Source organism: Nymphalis io, chromosome 3 (assembly GCF_905147045.1).
Source record: "Nymphalis io chromosome 3, ilAglIoxx1.1, whole genome shotgun sequence".
Taxonomy (NCBI): Eukaryota; Metazoa; Arthropoda; class Insecta; order Lepidoptera; family Nymphalidae; genus Nymphalis; species Nymphalis io.
The window spans coordinates 14,382,658-14,405,048 of NC_065890.1; the positions used below are offsets into that span (position 1 = coordinate 14,382,658).

Genomic DNA, 22,391 nt, shown 5'->3' on the forward strand with positions numbered 1-22,391 from the left:
TTTCGGTAATATGTAGTTTCTTAATTATATTTTTTCCAATTTATCATTAATTATATTTAAAATACTATACACTTTCATCTTCTGTTCTATCCTCTGCCTCTGAAATGCTATTCTCCGTTCTCGTTCAGCGGTTCTCTGCTCTGTCGGAAACTATACGACAGATAAGTTTTCAATCTAGTATATTTTCGTAAAACAATCAATTTAAGAAACAAAATGTATTTGCATACTCCTGTACTAAAATCTATTTCGAATCACAAGTATAATCCAACAGTTTCACTGACAAATATAATATTTTATATTTAGTACAATCGAATATGTTAATTAATCTAATAAAGCGACGTATTTAATGACAGATCACCACTTAATTTCGTTCCAGTAGCATTGCGAAATCAAATCAAAGCACCCATTAATTACAAACGAAACCGCTATATCATTAAGCAGTGAAGACTAAACTGCGGTGTTTCTTTAACAGGATTATGAATATTAATTACTACCCACGCCTCTGCTACCGCACCACCACGCCACCGCGCCACCGCGCCACGCCCGCCAAACAAAACAGATGCCTCAATTGTTTTGATTACTTCTACGAACATCCAGATGTAAAGTCGAAGTTTTATAAAAGCATATAAATTTAAAAACACATAATGGAAGAAGGGCAGTGGTAGTGGTGGTTTGTAATCACCACAATGTTGGTATAGCTCGTAAATGTCTCTTTATAAGTCTCCTCTGCTTGTAAAGCAATAGTTTGGAGCGTATTCAATGTGGGTTGAGTATTAGGCAGAATTTCATCCCTCAAAATGTTTTCCTCCACTATGTATCAAACACATAAACACTTAATGCTCGCCCGTGTTTGAAACTGCAATATTCAGTTAAATTCCACGTAGTCTAATCACTATGCTATCTTAGTTTTTATGATTGCAAAAGAAAAGTTTGAGCACTAGATGCATCATCAGCAAAAAATCTGACTTAAATAGTATTTCAGGATGACGCTTAAGAAATGTCAGGATATCTGCTTACGTCACATCACTATTGTTAGTATGCTGCAATTGAACAGGTGTATACTACAGTATTGTTTTATAACAATAATAATTATTATGTAATAATTCAGTATCGTTTTTTTTTTATATGTGCCGGGATGGCAAATGATAGAGTCAGTCTCCACCTGATGGTAAGTGGTAGTAGAGTCCAAACGCGACGACGGCCAGTACAGTCGGGAAGAATGTTCTGTACTAGCCGTCCCCGCCTTGCCGGCCTGCAAGATGCCTCTTCACGCCTCGTTTGAAGGAACCCGGATTGTAAGAGGAGGGGAACACGTAAGCTGGTAAGGAATTCCATTTTTTCGTAGTGCGACAAAGAAAGGAGTTGCCAAATTTCTTTGTGCGCGATGGAATTGATGTCACAGTTAGGCGGTGACATCGAGAACCAGCTCGCGTGGACTTAAGAAGGAAGGGGGAAGCAGGAATTAGAGAGAATAATTCCTCAGAGCACTCGCCGTGATACAGACGATAGAAAGCGCTCAGTGCTGCTATCTCGCGACGCAATTGTAAAGGTTCTGGTGGTAGGGCTTTGTGCAAGCTCGTCTGGGTAGGTACCACCCACTCATCAGATATTCTACCGCAAAACAGCAATACTTGGTATTGTTGTGTTCCGGTTTGAAGGGTGAGTGAGCCAGTGTAATTACAGGCACAAGGGACATAAAATCTTAGTTCCCAAGGTTGGTGGCGCATTGGATATGTAAGCGATGGTTGACATTTCTTACAATGCTAATGTCTAAGAGCGTTGGTGACCACTTACCATCAGGTGGCCCATATGCTCGTCCGCCTTCCTATTCTATAAAAAAAAAAAAAAAAAAAAAAAAAAAAAAAAAAAAAAAAAAAAAAAAAAAAAAAAAAAAAAAAAAAAAAAAAAAAAAAAAAAAAAAAAGGTTCAAGGGTGTTTGTGACCTTTACGTCGCCAATAACACAGTTGTTGTGGCGTGAAAAAACGCCGCACCTTGTTCAGAACTCCGAGTTTCCGTGAAGCTGTTTTTATAATAGCCTCGATGTAAGCCCTTGGACTAAGGTCGCAGCGAACGTCCATCCCCAGCATGGCGATTTTGCTTTGTTTCATCAGCGGTGTGCCACTCTTCCCTAGAGGGGAAAATGGTGACTTTTTCGTTGTGAGAGCGCATACCTGTGTTTTCTTGGCATTAAACTCAACAAGATTATCAGAACCTCATTTGGCGATGAGCTCTAACGTCCTATCGAGTTCAATGACAAGATTCTCCCACCTCTCCTCAGTTTCCGCCCGCCCAGCCACTGCGCGTCCGTGGTATCCACCATGCACTGTACTATCATCTGCATAGCAATGTATGTTCCCAAGAGAAAGCATATCAATGATATGCAAAAAAAAGAGTGTGGGAGATAGCACAGATCCCTGGAGGACCCCAGCATTCACTACATAGAATTGTGAAGCGCAACCATCTACTAAAACTCGAAGGCTACGCTTGTGTAGGAAGCTGGCAATCCATCGTATTGTATGTGTATGTAATTAACATATCAATGTAATTTAATTGGTGGGAAAGAGTAACTAGGGAGTTTCTTGCCGGTTCTTCTCGGTAGAATCTACTTCCGTAGCCTTAGATTTGTACAGTTGACCTATAACATGGCAGTTCAATTGTTTATAAGACCCAACAAAAGGCAGTTATGGAATATTTTTAATTTTTTAGTTATGTTTTAGGATTTGTTCAGTGTGTTTATAATAATTAAAATGAATTATATATTTCGGAATCTATTTATGATTAAAAGGAAAGAAAATTTGTATATTATCACTTTCATTAAGATTGTACGAAACTTTCTAAAGGCTATTCGTTCGTAAAGGAGTTTCTATTGAAAAAATATATTTCTATTTAAACTTCTGAGGATAATTAAATGACATCAATTATACAATGTACTATCAATAATTAAATTTAAGTTTGTACATACATATCTGCTTTGAGGCTTAACTATACTAGCTCCTCCTATTTACTAGAATAAAGCGAGACAAAACATTACATTATTGACCGGAACATATTCAAATTTGTTGTTTATCGCCAATAAGTAAAGTAATACACAGCATTTCGAACTTATAATAATTATAATGAAGCAAATTTTAAATTTATGATATTTGCGTATATAAGCAGTATGCGCTCAATCCCTTCAGGCGGAATTGAAAAAATATTTACAAAAATTCACCGAAGAATTGCAGGCACCAATCAACAAATGAACTCTTTACGAGCTCAGCCAACAGAGGTTTACGTTTAAAATATTCCTAGAAAATAAATTTCGGCGTTCGCTGAATAAAGCGGTTCATCGTAACAGATTCTCTTTTTGTTAATTTACAACGATCAAAAGATTGCAATTGTTAAATCATTTTAAGATACATATATACGTATTTCAATATAAATTACAATATGGTATGTATGTGTGTAAAATTTCGAGACATTTGTGTTGCAATGTATGCGGAATAAGAGAAGATTCTTGAAATCAAAATAACTTTATCAAAAGTTTTCGAAGGCAAAATTGTAAGGTTGCTAATGTTATAATATTATTCAACTGCGAAGTTCTTAGCTTGAAAACTATCGTGTTTATATGAAGATAGAGATTTGTAACGAGTTTTTATTATATCTGGGATAAAATTGTACAAATTTAAGTTGATTTTAACGTTGCGTGCTTCGACTCTAAGCTGCCTGTAATCCGTTCGCAATTTAATATTTCATTATTCAAAAATATATAAAATAAATACAATATAATAAATTAATAATAAATATGTGAACACGCCTTCATTGTACTGAACACTTGATAAAAGGAAGGGCACTTAGCGCAGGTATTTCTATATTCAAAATTATATATGCTTAATTGTTTATGTATAACATAAAAATTACATTCAAGAAATAGTGTGAATATTATTAAATATCTCAATATACATATCTACAACATTTTAAAGAGTTACTAAAGTATATTTAAGCTGTGTTCGAATACAAAATATACGTATATATTCTAGATAAATTCCGAATAAAATTTTCATTTTTACTCATCATCACACTCGAAGACATCATGTCGATTTGAAGGTAATGAAGATGGATGGCGCCACGATGTCCTAATTCCCATATTTCACTCTTAAACAATCGGCACGCTTGATTGATTGCAGGATAACCGTAATGGCCGCATAATTAATTGCTGTGACGAACTTCAAGTGGTTTCAATTTGGTTTCCGTCAGTTTGACTCTGGTTCGAATTTGTTAAAACATTCAAATTCGTTTTATTTTACCACTGAAATCTGTTGTTTTAAATACGTTTTGTTAAAATAAAATATATATATATAAAAGTTAAGTAAGTTGAAAATAAAATGAAGTATATACAATATAACTAACAAAAATTTTAAATACAAATTCTCTTATCGATCTGTTTCAAGAAGTTAAAGCGCATGCAAGTTTTAAAACATTTGAAAACGTTACAGTTTCGACCTTGAATTTTTATCGGCGTTGCGCTATCGGTTTTTAAGAACAGCTTGAATCCTCAATGCAGCTATACAGCGGCTATGTGCCACACAAATACCCTCCCAATGATTCCCTTTAGCTGAGCTCGATATTAATTTTAAGCACATGTTTAACACTAGATAAACTCAGATAAGTCTGGATTTACATTCATGATTGGTTAAAATCTTTCCTATCTATCTTAGATTGAATAACAATTGATAACAGGTTATGTCAATCAATAATAATTACTGAAAAGCGCTTAAGTGCGGTTATTATAATATTCAAATAAGTAATATACTCATACATAATTCACGTTTTAATGTATTTATTAAAACACTAATATGTCTGTCATATTTATATATTTATCCTTCTAACTGTTATTCGTAAGTACCAAGCTAATGGTAGCTTCGAATTACGCCTCGTAGACAATACTACTGTCCGTAAGCTAAACGAATCGTTGCTTGAATATAGACACCGGGTATTACATAGCAAATTGAAATTCAAGTATCTAAAATAAGTGCCCATTTAATAACTACCGCCAGAAATACACGCCTCTTAAGTACCAATTTGTGACATCCATGAAACTACCAATTGATATTCCGCATTCATTCATACGTTCATCTCTTCAAGCACGTCATACATTAACCGCGTTGGCCCGAGTATTGTGATTGAGGTCGTGTTAGAACGGCAATGCTTGCTAAATTGCGTTGCGGACGGAATCGAAGTTAACTTGATATGTAGGGTTCCCAACATTTTTAATTATTCATTTAATAACGCGTGATTTATTATATTCTAAGCTGTTAAAAGTTATGGTAACGTCAGTAAAATAATTTAATTAAAAAAAAATTTAAAATATATAAAATCAACAGTTTTTTTTGTGACGTTGACAGATAAAATCAGATGTAAACATTTATTGCGAATAAGTAAACGGCTTATATTTTCAACAAAATTTGTAAGAACAATTTTGAAAGCTATCAGTATTTCTGGTCACCCTGTGTCAGTAATTAAAATGCGCACACCATTGCCGCGTCCTGGTGTCACTCCATTTGCTAATTGAAGCCGTAAACGGACAAAGACCGACGGAAACGCTAGTTTGATTGGGCTGCTGTGAGAGCATTGTGGTGTTGATTGAATCAACTGCACGGAGAGTAGTTGTGTGTTTGTTACAAATTTACATGAGTCATGCCTATTTATAAATATATTTTTTTTTTAACTAATACATATGACATGATTCGGATTAATTAATTTACTGACGGTTCTTCTCTTTATAATCTGTATTCCTTGTAATGTTTTTCATTTATTTTATCTTGTTTAATAACGATTTAAAGAGCTTGTAAATACTTGAATAAAGTTTATCAATTATATTTACTTAACCGTTTAACTGAACAAAGTAGAATTTGACTTTGTATATTTTGATGGAAGAAATCATTAATTATATTTTAGTTTTAAAAATAAAATAATACGTAGTATTATAGTAGCACGAAAATAAAATAGTACGTACGTAGTTGTAAGTCACAAGGTGAGTCCACTCTTTCAAAGAACAATCTAAGGGTTTTCTATGATTTTTATTTTATTTGTTGTCTTTATCGTGCATATTATTATTATTAAAAGAGAACACGAAATGTTATATTCATATTATGAATTTTTTTTTAATGAAGAATGTGTATTTTGGAGACTCCATAAATAATTGGTCAAGGGCCTCGGGCGCTACTCCAAGGGTGCGGTATAAATCCTGCTTGTCTTGCTTTGTAACCTTTTTACGAAAAAATTAAACGCAATACGAATTATGTTAATCAAATTACAATACAATGATTTGCGATTCGACTTTTACGATCTACGAAGTTTTCATATTATTACGTAATTAATCCATAATGTAAAAATAACTTGTTCTTTTTAACTTGTAAGGCAATGTATTATATTACAAAAAGCATTATATTCTATAAAAGGATAACAGACAAAAGGATTCCGTAGGTTGATGACAAACTATCGATATTTTTATTATTATTTATTATAGATAAATAAATTATATAAATAAATTTTTAGCTCAACTGGTATATTTGTAAGACAATTAAATATACTTTATAATTAATTAAATATATTAACGGGCCGTTTGATGGTTAGCGTAAGTTAAGTGTCGTACCTCGTGTCTGTAATTGCATTTAGCAACTATTCAAATTCTGAAACACCAATACGATTTAGTGATTTAACTTGTGATTAGGTGGTATAGACCCAGAAAGGCCAGTACAAAGTGCTACCACCGGCTCTATGTGAATTTTCTATAAAACATCCAACCGGTCGAAAAAAATTAAGTCACAAACTTCTTACAGGACAAACATTCAAATTTATGATATTAGGGTATTATAATATAAGGAATATTTACATAGAATAGATGTATTCAATTAAGCAGAAAGGAAACGCCAAAAGAATACATGTAGCGGAACACACAGACATACATACAGACGTTGATCTTTCCGCGATACACATACAGTGACCGCAAACCGCGTTCACTGGATTTGAATTGAATGAGATCAAACGTTCGTTTTTTGTCTTATTAATATAATATCGTAAAGAGAAATGTTTTGCTTGTTACTTTGCCTGATTCAGATTAAAAACTGTTAATTTGATTGAGATTACATTGTATGAGAAATAGTAGTAAATCTAAGATAAAAAAATACAATCGAACTTAACGTTGTTAAGTTTAATAAAAGTGTACAAGAAAATTTATAATTACCAAATTGATTTACATTAAGGCCTTAAGGTTATATAGCTCGCTTGTTCTTTAGGCTTCGCCTTGAATTGAAAGATTTAAGCTATTTCGATTACGTTTAACCTCAGGACTTCTGCTTGTAACCTTTTGTTTTTCGTTTCGTCTGTTGGTCACTCACCAGCTGGAGTCCTCGTTTCAGCTTCCAGAAATAAGGACTTGATTATTTCATGTTATTCAAGAGGTGAGGATATACCTAGTACTGACTGGGTCTAATTTGAAGGTCACTTCTACGTTAATAAGAAATTGGTACGACTGACTTATAAGACTGACTAATAAGAGATTGTTGACGATTTTTCTCTTCCCTATTTCGTCTAAATATAGAATTTAACTTAAGTTATAAGCCACACTGTTTCACTAAAGATAAATTATATAAAATTTATGATGGCACAAGACACACATTGTACAATACTTATTGCAATTCTGCTAGATTAAAATACTCCACATTTAATATTTGAAACTTCAAGTGCAATTACGATAAGTGAACTCACTTACTGCAATTCAAATATTTGCATGAATTTCGAGTGTGTTCGTGAACCTATAGTTAATGAGCTATAATCTGCGTCATTAATTACAGCGGATTGTTTAACGTTTGCCATGTCGAGATATGGTTGACTAATGATTACATTAGTAATTAAGTCGGAGAAGTACAACTCTGTGTATTCGGTACAAAAATATCAAGCGTGTTTATAAACATTAGGAAATAAATGAATTATTTTTCTATTTATGTAATCAATTATTCGTGTAATTTATATTATGGTATTTGATTTGGAAGTTCGTAGCTACTGAGTGAGTCAGTGAAGCTAGGAGCCGATCTACTCGATCTATCTAAGATGTTTTGTATACCAGAAATGACTTTAACTTAATCAATTAGCTTACACGTTATTCAGTTAAATTTAATTTATAAATGCAACAAAGCCAATAATTGAACTACGCAGAAATTCATTCATTCTATTCACATAAGATCAGTGGATTGCTTTCTAAAAATAAAAAAGCGCTGAATTAATTTCCTTTCTCACTAAGTTTTTTTGTTTTTTCTACGAGGTTAAATACTAAAATGAGACTAGAAAAAGACTATTGTAAGTGTGTCACGTAGAACTTAATATAATATGGTGATTGGAGCATTCGATTTTGAGCCGTTCTGGTTAGGGTTTGTATTTCAATGATCCGTTCGGTCCTTTGTAGAATCCAGGCCCTAACGGTTCCGAACTCGAGTTCCGACTTCCGTATCTCGTTAGCATACTAATGGACCCTCGAGGCATTCATATTATTGTATTGTTAGTATTGTTACTGCCCCCGAGAGCCACTGCTTACTTGAAGCTTGTGTGCCCCACATTAAGCCCCAACTTTAAATGCAAAAGGGTATCATTTGGGAATCCAACTTCCATTGCTGGAGGACTTCGTAAGTTGTAAAGTGAAAACATTTTGTGGTCATTTCTGGTCAACTACAGTTTATTATACTTTTTCGGCTTGGAAAATGTAACTTTATTGTTGAATGTATGCGACAACAAAACTATTATAAAAAGCCGCATAGGAAATACAAAATAAACTGATTTATTTGCTTTACAGTAATATTTACATTTATAAAGATTATTGGTTATATTATGTTGTTACTGCCTTGCTATGCCTGTGTGTATTTATTGCAAATTCTATTATATAAAATCCCGACATTTTTTACCAAATTTTCTTCATTTAAGATGTCACAAGGCATTTTCACCATTTACTTAATTATATAATTTACTGCAGTATTTTTCAGAAATATGTATTTTAATAAGTAACATACTTAATAATTGAATTCAAAAATTATAAAACATTTATGTTATTGTTACAGCGGGTGTGCGCACAGTGGACGTGCAGGCAGTGGAGGGGATGGTCGCGCAGTTCCCCTGCGATCTGGGGACGGCCGCCAACGACAAAGTATACATGGTGTTCTGGTTTAGAGACGACGCCGGCATCCCGTTATACAGGTTGGTAGCTTTCGTTGCTTGGTAGTAATTTTTTTGGTTTAAATTTTTTTAGAGGTCCTAATTTTACAATTAATCAAATGGCTTCCTTTCTATTTATATAGAGTCTAATCACCAAAGAGTACACGAGTAAACTGGACACGAGATAAGATTTTATCACTTCACAATACAGCACTTTAATATAAATAATGCTTTTTTACTCTCAATATAAAGTTTTCCTAAAATGAAAATTACAATTCTATCAACTGACAATGATGTGCTACTAACAGCGTTATTAGGATAACTAGTGTTTCCCCAAATCTCATTAAGATAAGTTTTTGGTTCGTACGTGATCGCGGCCTGCAGCGATAATTACTTCGAAATGCATAAGTTTTCACTTAGTTGAAACTTTAGTGTAACTTTACTTATGTCAGACAAAGAGAGCTCAGAGAATATAACGCGGAATATTATTCAAGTTGTAAATTACAAATTGTTATTAATTTTGCTTAAACTTTCAAATAGTAACTTACAACAATAAAGTAATGTGTAATTATATTTAAACTACGTTATAATTGGCTATCTAAGTTTTAATTTAAGCAAGTTTTATGATTGTATTTTCATTGTGTATTATTGTGTGTAGATATTGACACGTAAATGTTGGTCTAGACTCTAGACAGTGGTACCCAGATGAAAATGGTACCAATAATTACAATGTTACTTTATAGAACAGATTTTTTGTGCAGTTATCCGTAATGTTCCATTAAGCCAAGCTAATGCGTTGGCGGTTTGCGGAATACAGGTCAGATACGTCAAGCTGGCATACTTCCAAGTTCGGTTAAAAAGCAAATCCTGGAGAAAGACAATTTACTTATGCCATCCGTTTGGGCTTTGAAATGGTTCGAGTAACGAATGGATTAAAGTAAGTTACTTGGATGTCTGATATGGTAGAGCGTGCTAGTATTTTACGAGTGGTGTGGAAAATTGAGTCGTCTGGGTACCACACAGTCGGTAATTGTTATATCGCTAATACACACACAATCTGAAATACTCTGGGTGGAAGTGTATTGATAATATTAGAGGGATGTATGATATTTTTTACCATTTGTATGGTGTATTATGTATGGTGATATCTACATAGGATTTCAAATCAAACTATTTTCGTTCAAAATGACGTTTGAATCAACAAGCAATACCACCACCAGCTTGGAACGAGGATTCTCGTGAGAGGATTTGGCGAGAAAGTTAGTTGTTATTAGAAATTCAATTACAAACAACTTGGATTAGATATATTCCGATAACTGTTTTCGTATTCTATTTTGATAACTATTTGAGGTTCGTTTAATATATAATATTGCGAAATGTATTATACGCGATTAAAGTTCATAAGAAATAGATTAAATTATTAATAAAATATTGATAAACCATATTAAATCTTACAAGTAAAGAAGGGTTTAAATATCAACAACAAAACCTTAATTCTACTCATGAATGCAATTTTTTCATAATAGATACAAATAATGATTATATTGAAATACTTAAGTTTGGTTACTAACAAATTATCGTTTAAAAAATAAAGCTTAACTAAAGTAAAATTGTTTCTAAGTCATGCTCAAAAACATTCCTGACAACTAATTAGGAACTCAAATATTTTAAAGAGAAATAATAATTTAGAGTAGTTATTATAAGTAACTTTAATTAAATGTTAATATTAATGTCTTTTAAAAGTTTCGAAACAACACAAATGAATTCAATCAAAGAAGTAATTCACTGGTAAATAGCGAAGAAATAAAGTAAAAAGTGCACATTGTTAGAGCCAACTTTAAAATTCATTAGCAAACCAAAGTAAGTCTGGATTCTTCTAGATGTTTATTACATCTGCAACAGAGGCAAGAAAACTATACGTTTTCTGCAAGTTTGGCGTAATAATTAATTCATACGCTACTGCTACGCCGACTTGAATTTAACTACAACGTTTTTTAGAATTACGTGAAATTTTCATGTAAACAGAGCATTATTTTTTCATTTAGCTCTTCAAACTAACTAGAAGCGCTCTTTTGTACATGTTATTACAAAATGAAAAACTCATTCAGCTGTTTCTAACATATCACATGTAAAAAATACTAAACTTTTCATTACCAGTCTTGTTGATACTAATAGACAAATCTGATAAATTATATCGTTGTGTACAACGTTGTCTAGGTCGATCATCACTTACTCTATCCCAAAAAACAATACTTAGTAGTGTTGTGTTCCTATTTGAATTTTGTCAACCAGTATATTTACAGACACATAAGCACGTCTTATTTTTCAATGCGTCGTAGCGTTGGCGATGTAGAGAATATTATTTTTCCTACAGCACCAATGGCTATGATGAGCTATAGTGACCATTAACTGAGTCCGTCTATTTATTATAAATAAAGAACATAATTAAGTAATATAAAAAAAGTTGCGAGTTGTAGCAACAACAATGTAACGAAATTTATATTTTTCCTCATTACCAAGACATTGTAAAAAAAAAACAAGTAACTTAATTAGTATAAAAGGAATAAGCTTTCAGTTTCAACGTGTCTTTTAATTCATTGAAAGCAAAATTCTATTTATTTCGTAACGAGCTCATTGTCTCAACTTATAATGTCATATTTTCTTGTTTATAAAAGTTGCCCCAGGCTTGAGCAAACCTGAGGTGTTGCAAACTGTTAATTATAACCCTATTTATAAATTTAAGGGCTACAGTGGCCTCGCAACTTTTCATATTAATTAAAAAGTCAGTGACTGTCAGCACCTCGAGAACTAGCCCAGTATCCGGACTCCACATCTGTAAAGTCCGAAGTTTAATACGTTTCGTAACTTCCCAAATATTTCACTGTTTTACCCACTCAAGACAAATTGCTTTGGCCGTTTTAGGGGTTTTTTCAAGTCGTAATTTCACCATTCGTTGCCTCGCTTCGAGGAAACTGGTTTAAAGACTGCAGCTAAGTGGGTTATGCTAAACTTTGCGACTTTTGCTCTTGAATTTATTTTTCTATGGAATAAAATGTTAACGTATATTTTAGTAAGTGACAAAATATGTACAGTTCTTGTCTTTTTAAAATTTAACCAGCGTATAGCGTCAGCTATTTGCCTTTGGAACAAATTACCAGGCTCTATAAGAAACGTTATTTTATTTTATTATATATATTTAATTTCATTGTACATAGTAATATGACATATATATTAAGTATTTATTTACATATTTTAGTATGAGTAGTCTAAATAATTCTTAAAGTTGGCTGGTAGAAAACGCTTTTAGTATTAAGATCGCCTTTTATACAGATTTTTTTATATTTTGTGCAATATAGTATTTAATAAAAAAAAAATAAGATTCCATAAACCATTTTATTATGAAAAATTACAAGTTATCATATAATAAAAGAAACGAACGAAATAAAAACATTAACATACATAATTAATAAACTTCACGCACGTCATAAAAACTTCGGTAGATTTGTCGGTTACGAAGTTTAGTTCGTTCTCAATTCGTGCATAACGTACATTTGCCACACATACGAGGGCGTTACTTCGCATACGCAAACTGATAAGCTTGTAAGAACGCTTTGATCATAGCAAACATATTTACTGGTGCAAGAGCTTTGTGCAAGCTCGTCTGGGTAGGTACCACCCACTGATCAGATATTCTACCGCAAAACAGCAGTACTTGATATTGTTGTGTTCCGGTTTGAAGGGTAAGTGAGCCAGTGTAACTACAGGCAAAATATATCATTTAATTAAGTTAGCGTTGCAGTGGCAAGCGAAATATGAGGAGGTTTGGAGCTTATATCTTTATGGTCTAATTCAGATTGATGAATACATATGTAGCAAATTTCAATCATCAAATATACTCACATTGTTTTCCTTATCTACTAAGCACAAGATTTTGCACATGAAAATTCAGTAGTGAATCGCGTTTGATTACGCAATATTCGAGGCTTCACAGTTCTTACCACTGGCCATATTGAAGCGAAAACTACCACCATCTGAATTTGAAGTTATTTTTGAATAAAGCCATGCCTTCAATATATATTTTGACTTAATTTGTAAAATTACAATATACGAAGTTATTATTTTTCTTTTTTTAGCTTTTTTTAAAGGTTAAGTAAACAGTATCTAAGCTGTTCAATTGAACAAAATATGAATATTTTTATTTTATGGTAACGGTTTTTAAAATCAGGTTTGTAATTTATATTTAGTTTTGAATTATTTTGTTACACATTCAAAATATCTGACACAGTTAAGTCTACAACGAAAATCGTCGTATCTTATTTTGTTTGAATATTTTGTGAATATTCTGAACGTGTAGAATCTATACGTTCAGCGTTTTTATTTATTGATCTAAACTGTAGATTAAATAAAAAACTATGTAACGCTTACAAAAATATACATGTACGTTTCAAATAACAAAACCTTTTCCTGTGACAACAACATTTAATAAAATTTGTATAGTATAATAATTATAAAAATAATTCGATGTTTGAGTTGAAAAAAATGCTTGCACGAGCTTAAACTCGAGATCATCGGTTAAGATTTACATTCAACCATCTTGGCGCTGATCTGCGGTATTTTAAACTAACCACTAAGCAGACGAAGCAGTGGGTGCAGCTAATAAAGTAAGGTGCATCTATAATGTTATTAAAATGTATCGTATACGTACATATGTACATACTGTGTGTGTACTAAACTAATACGAATGTAACTTTATCGATTGGAGTTGAACAACTCGCTCATTCAATTTCATTTCAATTTCGTTGTCAAATAACAATTCATAGAATGTATTGATATATTCATACACGGTGCGGTCTGCGCTTATCACCCAATTTATAGAAATACGTATAATATATGTATGTATGTATAATACAAAAAGTGATCGTTTATATTTGAAAATTGCTCTATCGTTTATTGGTACACAAAAACATATTAATTGTTTTATTGTTTTGATAAAAACAAATCTATATGTATTGAATTTATAGGCATCGTTAGTTTTTCGTATGCAATGTGTATCGCTAGTAGCATTTTTTAGTATTCGTAATCGATCAATTGACAACAACAAGGAAGGAAACTGACACAATGACACAACACAGTAATATGCAGACGTAAAAAAAGCGATCTATAATTTTGAATTTCGATTGTGATACTGCCTGAAGTCAACGTAATAAAAGTATTTATATTTTATTATTAGAATTGTTTTTGCCAGTTCTAATGAAACTCTATCCTTTTTAATATCTATGTTTTCTTATAAAGTATAAAATTACTAGTCAAATGTGAAAGTAGCAAATTATTTTTGACGTCTAGGAGTATTTGGCACATATTTTACCACAAGCTCTATGCTTAACATGGCGGAATATTTATGAATATTCTAAAAATAGTCATTGCTAACATTATTTTTATAAAATATATGAGGTTTCTTTGAAATAAATAATTAACGAAAGTGTAGCTCAAAAATAGTGACAGAAGACTTTGCATCGGAAAAATTCAATCGAAGGTTATAATTAAACATAACCTTGAAACATAAGTTTCGTAGCGCGTAATTCCAAAGTGAAAATTAATGCAAAAATATTGTGGAAAATTTCAGGTATCATAAAGAATAAAATATGTTTTTAAAGCCCCTGAATATTTAAAATATCCAATTTCCGAATTCCCGATAATTTACATTACTTTAAATTCGACGTTTAAAAGGAACAACGTCAAGGACATTACTGCTAACAGAATCGTTATCCACTTTATGCAATGTCGATCTGAAAACATATCCTTCGATAAATTCAACAAATAATTCCTGTACTTACTTCTACGGCATCCCATTTTATCGTTTTTCTGTTCTATTACTTCTTGATAAGGTTAAAAATCTTCTGACAAGAAAGCTTAGCGTGCGGCAGAACGACGCACGTATGGAGTGTCGGGTCAGTAGTTTACGATAATTCGGGGTGTTCTCGCTGCGAGTCGATTGTCGATAGTCGATACAGCGCGTAGCTCGTTATCGAAGCTAGATATTTTGAGCAATTCGATATTAAATATATAGCAACTGTTCTGAAGCGCTTTAATTTTGCTTTGTTATCAATTTTGACGTAAACCAGTATAGACAGTTATTTATACTTACAAATGCAATATAATGGCGTAAAATTAAAAAAATATAATAGTTTCTGAGCAATTAAAAGACGTTTGAGGCAACGTATTACTGGAGTAAAAGAACACTTTTTTGATGAAACTGTAATACAAGAAAAAAGTTATTGACTGTCACATATATGTCATATAATGACTTTTGAATAAAAATATTATATCTAAATTTACATAAAGCGGAATGTGTATCTCACGTGATATCATATCATAAATATGTATAATTTTTCATAAACTGTTCGATGAAAATACATTTGATGTTCGTGGTATATGTTGATTAAAATAAATAAATATTACTACTACATGTATCCTACACAGATTTAAGAACCTTCAGGCTATTGTTGTACAGTTCTAGAATAACTTGGTGTTCGATGTTTGAAATCAAGATTTTTATTACATTTTTTATCGGTAGTATGACTACGTGCAGGCCTGATGACTCTACCCACTTACGATTATTATACTGCTAAACAGTAATTCCTTGTATTGATATTTTGCAGTGGGAATAGCGAGTGAGTCAGTATTATTACAGACACAATGGACATAATATCTCAACTTTCGATTGACGCTGTAAATAGATTCAACTTCTTACACCGCCTGTGGTTATGAGTGAAGGGTCATCGTAACTCAACACCAGTAGGATAATTTGAACTTCATGCTCATTACACCTTAATAATATAAATTAAAAAAAAAAACTATGTAGTTTTTATCTTATAATGCTGACCAAAGATGCGTTTAATTTAACTCAAATTTCAATGCTTTGGCGCCATTTCATAGCGGGCTTTAAATACACTTTTTGTTAAAAAAAACAAATGGGTTTCATTTTGTAAAAAAACATTTTGGAATTTCCGGCTTTCGTGTATCAAAAATACATACAAACGATTTATTCCTAATGCTCGCACGCCGGAAGAGCGGCAAAAAGGTAAAAACATCGTGCAATGAAGAGTGAGATTCCGTATTAATACATTTCATATAAAAACAAATAATAACAATTAAAAACATAAATTTAATAAAGTCAATATTTCCAGCCACGATACGTCTTAAGCTCGCCTATTGTTATATGGAAAAAAACTGGGAACCTTTTGTTTATTGTTAAAATTTTAGTCTGATTATTTTTTTTATCATTTTTTATATAGGTAAGCGGACGAGCATATGGGACACCTGATGGTAAATGGTCACCAACGGCCATAGACATGATCATTGTAAGAAATGTTAATTAACGATCGCTTACATAGCCAATGCGCCATCAACCTTGGGAACTAAGATGCCAGGTCCCTTGTGCCTGTAATTACACTGGCTCACTCACCCTTCAAACCGGAACACAACAATACCAAGTACTGCTGTTTTGCGGCTTAATATCTTATGGTGGTACCAACCCAGACGAGCTTGCACAAAACCCTACCACCAGTATATATATACATATATATATATATATATATATATATATATATATATATATATATATATATAACAATATCTACGTTTAATTGCACACATAACCAGGACAGATTCAGCTATACAAATAAAACAAAATAACAAATGTTACAAAAGGAGCCCTTATCGCTACAGAGCAATCTCCTCTCTGTGATATTCGCTTTTATATGTTTAATAATCTCTGTTGATTACTATTCCGGTTTCCCTTAAATTGCCGATCGATCAATGCTCATCATGTTTCGGTTCTCAATATAACGGAGGTGGTTCGGATATGATTTCATCGGATCAGCTTTCTAATTACAATAATAATTTTATCACTATTATTTCCTAGTAAAATCAAAACTACAATTGAAATGTATACTACAATGTTATGTATTTATAGATAAATAGATTTGGCTATATATGTAAATTAATTTAATTTATTAATTTGTGTTTATAATTCATCTCGTGCTTGACGGTGAAGGAAAACATCGTGAGGAAAACTGCATGTGTCTAATTTCATTGAAATCCTGCCACATGTGTATTCTACCAACCCGCATTGGAGCAGCGTGGTGGAATAAGCTCCAAACCTTCTCCTCAAAAGGGAGAGGAAGCCTTAGCCCAGCAGTGGGACTTTAACAAGCTGTTACTGTACTGTATATATGTAAATATATATGTATGTATATATTTTGTATATAAATACAAATCAATTTATCTATACCTACATAATATTTTAGTATACATATTAATTTATATTGTATAGAAATATATTTTTATTTGTGTACGAAAAACGCTTTATAGTCGACATTCCGCGCCATCTTGCGCGAACGAGGCCTGACTCTCCGGAAGCAGGCCTAAGCGCGGCACGTCCGCAGCGGCCGCGAACAATGACCCGCGGATGTCGGATACGCATTAACGGTAATAGAGTTATTGCGGAACCCCGCATTGTGTTTGTATAGCGTTATGTGGACGTGCAGTTTGATGATTTTACTACCTGAGCACTATCTGTATCTATAGATATTGTTCTGTTTACAGTGATGGAAGTTGTCGCTAATGTTACGTGTTCATTTAAGGTAGATAGAAAGAATTGAATAATTCATCAGATAAACGCAACACAGTATTTGATATTACTTTGTTATTTCCTAAAGAAATTTAATTAAAATCACAATGTTTTTTATTTAACTACGCTCAGTATGAAAAAACCTACCGAGAATAACCGACAACAAATGAGTTATAACTCTATCACCACTTTTCTTGTCACTATGGATTTAATACGAATTACTTATGAATGTTTTTGTAACACGAGTTTTATTGTTAATTCAAGTTGAAACCACATAATATGATGCCAATTGAGTGATTCTGGTTAGTTTATTTACTTATCTTATCTGTGATCTCGTGTTTTATATTAATGGAAAAAATATAGTTCACTTTATTTGCAAAATGAAGTTGTCGAAATTTTTATGCGATCGATTGCACGCATCGGATATTCAATCCAAAATTGTATTTTGTCATGATTTTCCATTTTCTCTGATGCACTTTCTATGCTGAAATTATAGTTTTTTAAAATGAAAATTGAATATTAAAAATTATTTAAACTTTTCCTTCGCTTTCAAATTTATCTTTCTTACTTTATTAAGGGTTATTCCCCAGTCTACTCTTAGCGCAAACTTTCATTTGCAATAAATTTAAATATTCATAATGACTTCTGCTTGAGGCAAATAAATTTCATATTATTTTAGTTTTAATTTGGAAATAGATATAAAAAACGCACAACACACTTTATTTTTGAATAACGTAACTTAAAACTACTGAAAACGTATAACAATACTTTATTCACGAAATGGTTTAATTCAGCTCGGTTAAATAAAAGAATAACAGCAAATAATTAAAAATGGTTCACACAACTTTGTACTCTAATTGTTTCGAGAAATTTAATTTCGAGAACCATCACGTCTGTTGACAAGCGAAATGTGAGCAAATCTTAGTTTTTATAAAGAAATGTTTGGCAGTCCAGTAGAGTTGGGGTGTTGCTTATATCACCTACAATAATTACTTCGTAAAAAAGGCTGAGCTATTTCAAATTAAATTATAAAATGGATAAAAAAATCTTCTACAAATTCAATTAATAAAAGATGTCAGTTGTCTGTCCATTGTAACAACTGGCTACTAAAACTTTCTTGCTAACGTTTAAGTGCACTCACGTCGAAATACAAAGTGGAATGTTAAATAAAAATCCGAAAATAGTGTTTTAAAACAAATAAAACAATACACTAATAAAAATTTCACAATCTCCGAGAGAACTGTATAGCGCTTTTTTAAAGGATCGAACGTTCGTTTATTTTATTTTTATCGGCATCAATCTAGTTCGTATTTCATGAAACTATTCGATAGGCTTAGTTAGAAAAAATCGGTTGTATAAAGTGAAGTTATCCGTATCAAAACGCGACCAGCGATGATGTCGGGTTCACCACGCAGATTGGTCGGCCGATATAATTGAAATACACATACAAAATCTCTTGATAGTTTTGTGTCATACTGATAGCAATCATGTAAGTGGTATAATCCTGATATAATTTGTTCGTGAATGAAATATATGTTTGTAAATATTTTCATGCCAAGGCATCCCATCCTCTTGGGGAAGGGCTGGAGGCTGATGGATACATATGTGAGGGAATTTCATCTGACACAGGTAGGTGTGACATAACATATTAGTTACCAAGGTTGGTGGCGCATTGGCAATGTAAGCGATGGTTAACATTTCTTACATGCCAATGTCTATGGGCGTTGTTGACGACTTACCATCAGGTAGCCAATATGCTGGTCGCCTTCCTATTCTATAAAAAACCAGTAAATGTTAAATGGACATTACAGATTCAAGCCCAGGTATTAATGACTGTATTTTCACGTCCTTATAATTCATTTAGTACTCGGTGATAAAAGAAAGCATCAATGAGACGGTTGAAACTCTGTCACATACATATGTATCCTCTCTATAACCACTTTTAAAATCAAGTATCGCTAAAAAAACTACAAACATTTTCAAGAAAACGAGGTCTCAACTCAGCAGTGGAACATTTACAGGCTGTTACTCGTGTGAAAAATATTTTGAACTAGATACCCCTACTTTTTATTTGATTAAATTCGTACCGTTCGTGTGAATTTGAAAAAAAGCAAACCAACCAAAATATAGAATTATCATATTTATTTAGTATAAATACTATTCATCTGTCTTTTAGGCTGTTATTGATAATTGGATAATATAATTTAAAGACATTACGTATTTTAATTGCGTCAAGTAATTCGTTTCCATAAAACAAAATCGCTATAATTGTAACTTCTGAGCCGGTTCCTCTATCTACATTACGAACATACTACATTACGAACTACAGTGGTAGCTTAATATTCTAAAACATAATTTTGTAAAATTATTGTTTCGAAAGTGTTTATTGGTTGAATAAAGTTCATTTCGATTTTCTTTTTAGCTTATTGCCGTCCACTGCTGGACAAAAGCCCCCAGTGTGTTGGTACCAAATTATTGTCTTAATTTTTTTATTATTTTATATGAATGAAATCATTAGCATTACCAGCGTCTAATGTCAATATTTTGTAATATTAAGTTCGTGTTTGAAGAGTGAGTGAGATAGACATATAAACTGTCTCTTTTGTTGACGGTATTGAATAGACTACTTTTTTCGAATAGCCTATTTATTTAACTATCTTCAAATTATAAATTAAAAGAAAAATATATTATTATCTGTTATAAGCCGATATAATATTATGTATATGGTATTTGTCGTCTGATTTGACTATAAAGTATTTACGGATTAAAACTGCTTATATATTAATAAAATGGTTACAAGGCTGTTAACAGTAAATATTTACTCAAACCTATTATTAAATATTTGTATGTCAGATCGTCCGGCTTGTAAACGAAACTTATTGAAAGCAGTGAATATATTTCTATCAAAATCGTCTTAGCATATTGTATCAAAATTTCAAAAGCAGTTTTATTAAAGCGTCAATGGCGCAATGGTTTACAGACCGCCTAGAGATGTATAAGTCGTAGGTTCGATCCCGACGGCCTACGCCAACGCTTAATTGGTGAGGTAAAGAGGAATTTAATAATTCATAAAAAAATGCATTGTTATTATTCTTTTTTTTTAATAAATCTTTTTACGGTTCGTCGGTTATTATTAATTATTCACAATATTTCTTAATTATATCATAAAAATAAACATAATTACGTCACAGTGTTTGCTGCTTAATATTATTAAAATCAGGAGAGTCTCCGAAATAAGTTAAGCAAATATTCTGATTGGTGCTGAAAAATTAACTCGGTTTAATTTTCTCGAATTGAGAATCACCGTGAAATATATTTTGAGCCAATTCCGGGAATATTCGGAGGTGAACTTTATTGATTCATTTCGAAATTTAAAACTGAAATTGTCTGTTGCGGACTTAAGTGCTACGAAGCAATAACGAATACAATTATTAGAATTTAATTTAAATGTTTTATTTTATTTTGCAATTTTTAAAGAGTTTCTTGTTGTTTTTTACTTTAACTTTTTCTTCTTCTTCTTGGGGTAGGCTTAGTGCAAGCTCATCTGGGTAGGTACCAACCACTCATCAGATATTCTACCGAAAAACAGTAGTAATTGGTATTGTTGTGTTCCCGTTTGAAGGGGTGAGTGAGCCAGTGTAACTACAGGTACAAGGGACATAACATTTTAGTTCCCAAGGTGGGGGGCGCATTAGCGATGTAAGCGATGGTTAACAATTCTTACAATGCCAATGTCTATGGGCGTTGGTGAGCACTTACCATCAGGTGGCCCATTTGCTCGTCCGCCTACCTATTATATATATAAAAACAACATTTTTATGATAATAAAAACATTCGAGGATTACACTATAATGCCTAATGATAATCGTAATTTTCTGTGAAGCTATCATTCAGTGTTTATTATATTTCCAAATACAAAACAAAAATGGCAGTAATGAGACATTCACGTGTATGCGTATACATGTACATTTTGTACTTGCTTTTTTATTTATTTATCTAATAATACGTTTATGGGATTTCGTTATACTTAGGAATAAATAACAATAAATTACCATTAAAATTTATTCGCGCTTCTTACGGCTCTCTATAAGGGCTTTTAAGGTGTAATACAATATCATTCTTTTTTAATATTTTTTTCTTGTTACGCGTAATCGTATAGTCGCGGACTGTTATCACGAAAGAGCGCAGTGCCCGTGGGTATAAATTTAAGTTTCCATATTTTACAATTATTAATGTAACAAAAGCTTATGTATATCATTCAACAATTAATGTTTATATACTTTATGATGCGTTTTATTTACTACGATTATATTTTATTAAATACAAAACTAAAAAAATAATTTAGGGAAAGCATCACGAAAGTGTTTTTAAAGGCGATCATAAAGGTATCCAGTTCCCATGGCGGGGGGGAGGAGAATGAGGTTATGTGGGATTCTTACTCACTAAAACCACTGCGATAAACGTCCTCGGCATGGATCGGAAAGGCTGCGGGATCATGTTGATATAACGCATCCGCGGCCCCTCCCGTGCTGTGGTCCGCTCGTGGCTCGGCGGAGCTCTCCTCGCAATCCTCGC

At 32.4% G+C, this 22,391-nt stretch overlaps 1 protein-coding gene across 1 annotated transcript in view; it reads left to right on the forward strand.

Moving 5' to 3' along the window:
- The window catches only part of LOC126781206 (nephrin), a 440,964-nt gene that overhangs the window by 175,706 nt on the left and 242,867 nt on the right, over window positions 1-22,391 (forward strand). Inside the window, exon 3 of the mRNA XM_050506069.1 lies at window positions 9,091-9,226. Within this exon, the coding sequence (XP_050362026.1) occupies window positions 9,091-9,226 (136 nt within the window). The remainder of the gene's footprint in view (window positions 1-9,090; window positions 9,227-22,391) is intronic.